This window comes from Triticum aestivum, chromosome 2A (assembly GCF_018294505.1).
Source record: "Triticum aestivum cultivar Chinese Spring chromosome 2A, IWGSC CS RefSeq v2.1, whole genome shotgun sequence".
Taxonomy (NCBI): domain Eukaryota; kingdom Viridiplantae; phylum Streptophyta; class Magnoliopsida; order Poales; family Poaceae; genus Triticum; species Triticum aestivum.
This window is the reverse complement of record NC_057797.1, coordinates 729,933,869-729,943,512: the sequence shown is the minus strand read 5'-3', so window position 1 is coordinate 729,943,512 and position 9,644 is coordinate 729,933,869. Positions and strand designations below refer to the sequence as shown.

Here is a 9,644-nt window from a genome sequence, read left to right as displayed (position 1 = left end):
GGTTGCATTAAGGCTAACAATACGCCTGCAAGAGGGGGAAATGTGAACCTCAGGACTGAAAAATGGCGCAGTAAAGCACGCGTTAGTTTCTAGTAAGACTGAAACCTAATGAACCAAGTATAAGTTCGTACGAGTGAGTGTGCGTGTGTGTTGTGATTTTTTTTAGCTGGTTGTGTGCAGGTGACTACCTTTCCCTCCACCCTCCAGGATACAGCCAACAGATCTGCAAATAGGACACAAATATATAGGCCCTGTTCGGAGTCACTCCAACTCCTAAAAACACGAGGAGCTGGAGCATCTCTTTCCCAGCTCCGTGCTTTTTGACTCCAACTCCGGGAACGAAGTGGTGGAGTGGCGGGTCTCCGAACAGGGCCTTAATCTTTAGGACAAGAAAATATGTACATTTTATAAGATGCCAACTCGACTGATGGGGTGATAGTCCAGTAGCATCGGGGCGATTTGTCAGTGTAACAGTTTTGCCCGGTTTCAGCGCGCGCACTCTGCGCCCTGGATGGCACGGCGCCGCGGCATGGGCGCGCGTGACCGTAGTTGTACTACTGCTGGCTGCTGCTTTCGGCTTGCATGAAAAGGAGCAAATGAGCACGGCTATCCCGCTTATACGAACGAACGATCGACCTACGATTAATCACGAGACGAGCTTCTTCAAAGCCACCCCCGGCAGCAGCGGCCGCGAGTCATCGTGCGGCGCCGCCATGGCACCGCGGCGGCGGAAGCAGCCGCGATCCTTGGGGACCGAGGACGAGACGCGGCGGAGGACATCGCGGAGGTGGTCCTCGTCGCAGGGGAGCGCGAGGGGGCCGGAGGCCGACGGGAAACCGTACTCCTCCTCCGCCTGCTGGAGCAGCTCCCAGAACGCCGGGTGGCTCAGCTGCGCCACCGGCACAACGAACCGTCTCGGCGAGGACTCCCCGTCGCCGCGGCCCTCCACGCGCACCGCCACGTGCCCCGCCGGCACCAACACATCGTTGTTGGGCAGCACCGAGGCCGCCGCTCGGGAGCGCCACCGCCGCACGGCGCGGCGCAGCCAGGCGAGCGACTGGACGGTGTTGATGACCTTGCACATGCTTGACGAAGCGGATTGGACTGAAGCGAGCGACGATTCAACTTGCGGATTGGATGGGATGGAGCATTTGGAGAGCGGGACGGGGAGCGTATATATAGCGCCGGGGCTCGGGATCGGCCACTGGAGTTGGCGGAAATTGCAGGAGTGGCACCGTCATCGCGCCGTGAGCCCGTGATGACATGGACGTGTGTCGTGTGTCTTGCACGTGAGACCTACCAGTAGCATAGCACTAGCACTGCAGTAAAGCGGGCTCTAGTATCATTTCCGGTGAAAGCTAGTACTAGTAGAGTGTAGTATGGTCGATCTCTACAACTCTCTGTTTCACGTGATACAGGCATAGTCTCTCGGAGGCGATTCTGCGTAGATTGTACGCTATCTTTTTCCGGTTTTGCTAAACACCTGGTATCCAAAAAAGTTTTGTGTATCAGCTGCGGTCGGCCGTGGACTCCACGGTGAATGTGAGCCCTGTACGAGTGGAAGCTGGCGATGCCACGAGGTTGAAAGCGGGAGCGAGTTTGAAACTTGACGGGTGCGAGGCCATCGTCGACGCTATACATGAGGGTGGGGTTAGAGGGATGGCCAAGGCCATGACGGCGACGCGCCTTCGGCTCGCTTCACTGATTGTAGTCGTCGCTAGATGGTCTACGGATATGGATGTAATTTTTATTTTTGATGTTCTTGTACTATCATGAAAGTTGATGAAAAGGTCAAGACGTTTTTCCGGAAAAAATAGGGATGTCCATGGCGACAATGGCGGAGCTTGAAGGAAAAGGTTAGACGGGTCGGCTGGCCATACTTGAAAAGATTACTCCTGATCTGAAGTTCCACGGCCCAAAACTGAGTGCACATCCTGTTGGGCTAGGCGGGCCGAGGCACGTGTTGGCCAACACGTAGCTGCACCCCTGCAGAGCGATGGCAAGCGCATTACTGTGTGTCATGAGGGGGGAGTGGGTGCAGGGGCAGAGCCAAGCCCCAGGCCTGGGGCATGAGTCCCAAACGCAGTGTATATTGTAGAAGTTTATTGTACACCTCTACTACAGTGTACAAAGGCGGCCTGGGATGGCCTACTGGGCTGGCTCCACCCTTGAGTGGGTGGGTGAGGGGAGGATACGGGGCGGCTGGTGGTAGAGGCTTGGAGTTAGGGTTGGGTCCAGGACGACGCATGGAAGAAGATGGACAATAGCACAACCCTGGTTGTTGGATGGAGATCTAAGAGCATCTACAGCCGGGCGCCCCGTATCCACCTCAAACGCCCGGGCGGACGACCAGTTCACTGACCGGTCATGAAAATTTGACCTAGACGGGCTCATCATACGTGCTTCAAACGCCTGGGTTGACCGTCACCCCTCATATCCAGCCTAAATATGGGACGGATATGGTGGCGCCTGGGAGCGTCTGCCATGTAGGACTGACAATGGGGTCCCACACGGGATCGCCCGGAAACCCGATGGTCTGGCGAACGTCTCCTTCGGCGGCGGAGGGGGGGAGGGGTGAACGCCGCGTGGCGCCGCTCTGGCTCACTGCCGGATGCCAAATCCGGCTATTTAAGTCGGCTGGCATCCCCCAACCCTTGCCACATCCTCCTCCTTCTCCATGCCGCCAGCCCGACCCCATCCACCTCCTCCATCTCCACACCACTAGCCAAACCCCATCCACCCCCTTTCTCCCGCTCAGTCGTTTTTGCCACGCTCTCTAGCTTCGCCATGGTTCGCAAAAAGATAACCACGTATGCTATGCTCCCGCCGGAGCGTCAATACCAGATCAAGCAGGAGAACCAGGTGAGGAGAGCCACGCGCGCTGCCCGCATCATTGCCAGTCTAAGGGGGAGGAGGAGGAAGAGGAGCAGCAGCCGGTTTCGATGGACGTGGCGGATCCAGAGGAGGACGATGCGGAGCAACCGAAGCAGGAGCTGGCGCCGACTCCGGGCTTCAACATGGAGGAAGCGGAGGCGGAGTTTGCGGTTGCCCAAGCAGCCGAGATGGCGGAGCAACAGACCATCCTGGAGTCCATACAGGACGAGGCCTAAGTGAGGGTCAACCGGCAGTTCATCCGACAGGAACGGGCGGTGACCGACGCGCTCTTCGACGAACTCGATGCGGATATGAAGGCGGAGGCCAACGCGAATATAGTGGACGTCTTTGAAGAGGATTAGGGTAGTATAGGTTAGTTGGTCTACCTAGTATGTGGATTACACTTTGCATGTTTTTGTATGGATTTCAGGTTTCTAGTATGAGGTATCCAGATGTAGATGAGCAAATTTAAGGCCTGATCGATCACCGTCCGCGGACGCGCACAGACCTGTTCGCGGGTGGGGTCGGATTTGTTGTCTGGCTGCTGTAGATGCTCTAGTGTCTAAAATGTTTGACTTTGGCAACATTTTGGTTAGGTATCTCACGAATAGGCGATCCATCTTTTATATATTTTCACATGTGAATTAATGTTTGTGAACAGAGATATTTTTGGTTTAGTGCAGCTCCAGTCCAAACCAGCACACGGGTGTGAATCGGGTCACGGTTGCTCATGCATGCATGCATTTCTTGGTCCCCCGTCCCACTGTCCCAGAGAGGACCATAACGGTTTGCGCAAAAAAAGAAAGAACGAGAGGACGATAACAGAGCAGGCAGTCCCAGAGGATCGGACCAGGCTAGCCAGAGAGGGCAACTACCTCGTCGCTGCCGCGGTGGCAGTGCAGGCCATCTGACCATGCGGCACCGCCGATGGCGGCCTCCAGCGGCCAGCCATGCTGCCGTGCTGGCTGCCTACCTTCCGCGCGCACCGATAGTCCGGTACGCCATTTGGCACCTGCTGTTTGTTCGTTGGTACGAAACAACTTTAATAGAGCGACTCATTTCGTCTGCGGCCGTTTGTTTAGGTCAGCGCGAACAGAAAAGGCGGCCCAACGCGCCAACCTAAATGGATGCGTCGGCGCGGACACGCGACGGACGCGCGCTTGCTCGCGTACTCCTGTCCCCGGGGCCGCTCGTCTGTGGCACATTGGCCTTCCCTCCCCCCAGCCAATAAGCAACCCTCGCCCTCGCCTCCTCCGCGACGGCGTCGCCCATTTTGCCGGCGACTCTTTCAGCTACCGCCGCCTCCACATCCGCCCAGCAACGCCGCCCCTGCCCCCAGTCGCCCGCCGCCGCCGTTTTGCCGCCGGGGAGCAAGCTGGTTCCCCGCCGGTGTTTCCCCCACGCACAGCCGCCCCGCGACGAAGAAGACGCCTCGCCGCCCCAGCCACAAACGACCGACACGCTCGTCGGACGCCGTCACCCTCGTCGGACGCCGGCCGGGCAGCTAGCTGGTCTGTGGGCGCCGCGTCTCCCTCGCCGGCCGTCTCCTTCTTCAACGCCCGCAAGTTGTTCGACACTTTACCAAGGTACGAAAATGGACTCCACCGACGAGTTCTTTTTCCACAATTTCCTTTGCGACTCCGATGATTCGTCCGACGACGAGGAGGAGATATTGGCTGCTGTGTTGGTCCATCACCACCTCAACAACCAGCAGTCGTTGTTACGTGGTTCCATTCCGTGCCACCTTCCGGCGTTGAATCGTAACCGGGAGAGTGGGCATTTCCTTCTCTGGAAGGACTACTTTGATACAACAAACCCGTTGTTCAAACATCACAAATTCCGCCGTCGGTTCCGTATGAGTAGGCATGTTTTCAACCGTATTAGAGAGGGAGTGGTCGGCTATGATGAATACTTCGAGTGCAAAGAGGATGTCGTCGGCAAGATTGGTTTCTCCTCTTATCAGAAATGCACTGCCGCCATCCGAATGCTTGCATATGGAGTGCCCGGTGATCTCATTGACGAGTACGTCCGTATGAGCGAGTCTATATGCCTAGAGTCCCTGTATAAGTTCTGCAAGGCTGTGATTGATGTGTTTGGCCCTGAGTACTTGAGAGAGCCGACAGCTGAAGATACAGCCCGTTTGTTGGCGATGAATGCTAGCAGGGGCTTCCCGGGGATGCTTGGCAGTATAGACTGCATCCACTGGGAGTGGAAGAACTGTCATTCTGCTTGGCAAGGGCAGTATAAGGGACATGTCAGGGCTTGCACTGTCATACTAGAGGCTGTGGCGTCTCAAGATCTTTGGATATGGCACTCTTTCTTTGGCATGGCTGGATCACACAATGATATCAACGTGCTTCAGCGTTCGCCGGTGTTTGCTAGGCTTGCCGAAGGCAACAGCCCACCGGTGAACTTTACTGTAAACGGCCACACCTACGACAAAGGGTATTATCTGGGTGACGGTACCTATCCTCAGTGGACCACTATTGTCAAGACAATACCCAACCTTGTCGGAGAGAAAAGAAAAAGATTTGCCCAAGAGCAAGAGAGTGCTAGAAAGGATATCGAGCGTGCCTTTAGTGTTTTGCAATCTTGATGGCGCATCGTTCGGTATCCTGCTAATACTTGGAGCAAGCAGAAACTATGGTAGGTGATGACTGCTTGTGTGATCATGCACAACATGATCGCAGAAGACAAGCGTCGGAACGTCTGTACGATCAAGGCTTTCAGTTTCAGGGTGAGAATGTTGTGCCTGAGCATGGAGTAGCGTCAACATTTGAGCAGTTCACTCAGTTTCATGAAGACATGCGTGATTGAAAAACTCACGTGCAACTGCAAAATGATTTGGTTGAGCATATGTGAACTTATGTTGGCAACCAATAGATGTATCTTTTTTATTCGTTTTGCAAAACTATGTGAAACATTTTTATTTTTATTTGGCCTGTAAACTATACTATTTATTTGGGCGACTATTTTGTTTGTTAAATTTTTATTTCACCATATGTGAGAATGCAATGCAAAAATGAACGGCCAACCGGTCACGCCCAGGGGCGGAGCCAGGGGGGGACGAACAGGGGCCTGGCCCCCCTCAATGATCCACAATTTTAGTAGGAGTGACGAGTAATTACCAACGAGATTAGATCAATATACGTATTCGGCCCCCCCCCTATACTCGAATCCTGGCTCCGCCACTGGTCACGCCTGCACATATGAATCGGCGCGTTGGGCGCGCTGCCGACCCATATAAAAAACAGGACGGACGCCGCACGGGCGGTCAACCCAAACAAACAAAAAACAGATGAAATCATCATCTATTTGGGTCGGCCGTTGGAGTTCCTCTAGAGGCGCTCCGCTCCCAGATCCACTGAACCGGGCAAGCGAGCAAGGCGCCATGCAGCAAGAAAGAAGCTGGGTCCACTGACGTAGGTCAGTCGAAATCCATATGACGCATGCGTTTCGTGTGCCGTGCCACGGATCTTGGTTGATTTTTCCTCCACGTTTTCCTCTCATTCTCTGCCTCGTTGTTCACGGCTGAGCGCGCGGGCACACCTTAGCTTGGTTTGCATTTCCAAATTTTGAGCATATCCGATGATGTCCCACCTTTTAGGCTAATTCCACCGCGCGATCCTAAACGGACGTCCGGATTGGCCGGATTTTGTCTCTTTAAGGCGCCGATGGGTTCGTCTGTGTCCGGCTTTGTTAGATGGTTGGTGCGTGCGCCCACCGCGCGGCCGCACCCCAAATCGTGTCCGGAGTGGACGTGAATAAAAAAAATATAAAAACTAGAATGAAATAACTAAAAAAGTAAATAAACACATTTAAAAAAGCATAAAACATATATAGGGGTCGGCCACAAAACGGCCCAGTTTCCACGACCACTTAAAAGGCCCAGTTTCATAATTAACATATAAAAACAAAATAAAAAAACGCCTCCCGAGCGCTCCTGCCGCGCCCGTCGGTGCCGTGGCCGTGGCCGTCTTCACTGGCCGCCGGTGTCGTCGTCGTCGCTGACGAGGTCGACGTAGGCCGGCGACGTCCACAGATGGGTCGGCGGTGCGTGGTAGACGGGGGCGGGCTGGACGGCCGGAGGTGCCTGCACCACCTCCTCCCGTGGCGACACCTCCTACTCCGGTGACCGCGGCGGAGTGGGGCACCAGTTCACGCCCACGCCGGCGGCCATCTCCGGAGCAATGCAGGACCAGCCCCACCCCTGACCCAGCAGCTGCTGGAACGCGGCCGGCGGGTCCTCCTCCATCGCCTCCTCCGTGACGGCCGCCATCTGCAGCTCCGGGAAGGCGACGTCCCCGGCGGCAGAGAGGGCCATGGTCTCCTCCAGGCCGTCCCACTGCCGCTCGTCGTGCATGTTCATGGAGTCGTCCATGACACGCTGCAGGAGACGGGCCTCCTCCGCCGTCATGCGAGAAGGGGGAGGTGGCGACGGAGACGGGGAAGGCGACGGCGTGGGCGTCAGGCTGCGCACCCGCGTACGCCCGCGCGCCTCTGCACGTGGCCTCTGCGGCCCCGACATGGTGCCGGCGAAGTAGGACGCGCGTCGCACGTCGTGCTCGTCCTGGAGTCATGTGTCCCACAACGGGGAGTCAGGGGCATACATGTGGTCGTAGTACAGGTCGTCGGGGAGGAGGCGGCGGCGGCGCGCGATCTCATCGCGCCGGGCACGGCTGGTCGCCGACACTGGCGGGATGGAGACCCGGTCCGCGGAGAGGTGCCATCCGTTGGGGAGGTGGGCGTCGCTCCACGGGACCGGCGTCCTCGTCTCCCAGTACCTCAGGCACACGTCTGTGCAGATGTACTACCGGTCGCGATTGTCGACGGGCCTAGGGGCAATGGTGAAGGGGGCCGGTGCAGGGGCTCGACGGGAGGAGCGCGGCGGTGACGCGGGGGCTCGACGGGAGGAGCGCGGCGGTGACGCGGGCTCCTCCTCCTTCACAGATCCGCGGCGGCGGCCCGAGGAGGAGCCGTCCTCGCGGTCGTGCTTTCCCTTGCAGCCGTAGTTCCAAAGGCCCATGGCTACGGCCGGCCGGCGAGGTCGACGACGGGGAGCGGCTAGGGTTTCTAGGGTGTCGGGTTTCGAGGGGGCAGAGAGGGGCCGAAGTGGGAAGTGTGGACGACGACCGGTCCACGGCTTCCCATTTAAGAAGGACGACGACCCTTCGCTATGTGGATGACAGGTGGGGCCACCCGCCCGTGCGCATTTATGTTGGCGGGTGGGAGGTAGGTGGCCGCCTACCACGCGACCCCGCCGCGGACGTTTGAAGCGTCCGTTCGCTGTCCGCTGCGACCCAAACACGGCGCAAGTTTGCGCTCGAAATGAGTCGGTCCGGACACAAAACAGACCAGATGGGTTCGGGCCGTCGCGCGCTGGGCCGTCTAGTTTGTCCCTTTTATCTCAAACGGACGGGGGCGGACAGGATAAGGTCGCGCGGTGGAGTTGGCCTAGGGTGTGTGTGTGTGTCTCCATGACAAATCCATGTGGATGGATATAGAAAACTCTATAGACTGTGCTGCTGATACAGTTTAAACACATCTCTAGATTGCCCTATGCATTGTGCTCTAGATTGTGCTGGTGGATCTTTTTCTTCATCGTGTTTCTAGTTTGGAAAGAATATAAAAGCTGGTGTTTCCTAAATAAAGCATAATAGAACTCCTCCTCCCGATGAATTTCTTATTGAATTTTATTATAAATTTTCGCCTCTAGTTTGTCATGGTCTTCATTATCTTTACCAAGGATTGTACTCACAATGGTAGATTTGACATTGCTAAATTTGGTTATGGTATTCTCACTCCTATTCCTAAATGTGTAGATGCTAGTAAAATTCAACATTACAGGTCCATTTGTATTTTTAATTTGTTTATGAAGCTTTCTACAGAGGTAATCAATAATATAGTTGTTGGAGCTTATAAATGACTTTTCGGTTTACAAAAACTTCCCATAAATGTTAGATACATCCTAAATGGTGTGGTCTTGTCGTCTGAAGTGTGGATGAGATGCATAAGAACAAGAAATATGTTAATTTTCATTAAAGTGGATTTTGAGAAGGTTTATGATAAGATCAATTGGTTTTTTCTACAAATGTATGTTCAAATATTTTCCATGTTAGATATGTATCCTGTGTTTTGAAAAATTACAAACACAGTAAAATTATTGTAATGGTGTTTGATTCAATTGTGAACTCTTTTAAACTAGGAACGCATTTAGACAAATGTGGGTATACATCCCACATTTTATTTAACATTGTAGTAGAAGATCTAAGGATACTCATCAATAAAGCAAGTGAACATAATTTATTACTAGATTTATTTGATAATTTAGTGCAAAGCGATATCGACTTACTGCAATGTGAAGGAAATCATCTTCATTTTTCGATATAATTCGAATTGTGTTATGCATCTAGAATTATTTGTGTTTTCTTGAGCTTCTGTCATGTTTAAAAATTGTTTTCCACTATGATGTGCTCTTGAATTTTTGGTGAGGCTAAAATACAATCCAAAATCATCATCGATGATTATTAAACTACTTTGTGTATGTAGATGGTCAATTATCTTTTCAATATGTGGGCATTCTTTAGTTAGTCTACATAATAAATACTAGAAAAGTACAATAACAAGAAGGTTGTGAGAAAATTACATAGCTGGGCTGGTAGAGAAAAATCTATGGGGCGGATTAGTCCTATTTAAATCATGTCTTGGTATTGTTCCTCTCTATATGATATCCGTTTTTGAACTGTCTAGAGGCCCTAGTAAAAATATTT

The 9,644-nt window shown here is 53.7% G+C and overlaps 1 protein-coding gene across 1 annotated transcript; it reads right to left on the bottom strand.

The window, feature by feature from the left end:
- Positions 1-359: 359 nt before the first annotated feature.
- LOC123186263 (auxin-responsive protein SAUR19-like) lies at positions 360-1,134 on the bottom strand. Its single transcript, XM_044598048.1, has one exon. It carries the CDS (start codon positions 1,082-1,084, stop codon positions 647-649), a length of 438 nt encoding a protein of 145 aa, XP_044453983.1. The 5' UTR covers positions 1,085-1,134; the 3' UTR covers positions 360-646.
- Positions 1,135-9,644: the final 8,510 nt, after the last annotated feature.

Bases quoted from the DNA above. Each gene is read 5' to 3' on its own strand.
- LOC123186263 (XM_044598048.1), bottom strand. From the start codon at position 1,084: ATGTGCAAGGTCATCAACACCGTCCAGTCGCTCGCCTGGCTGCGCCGC.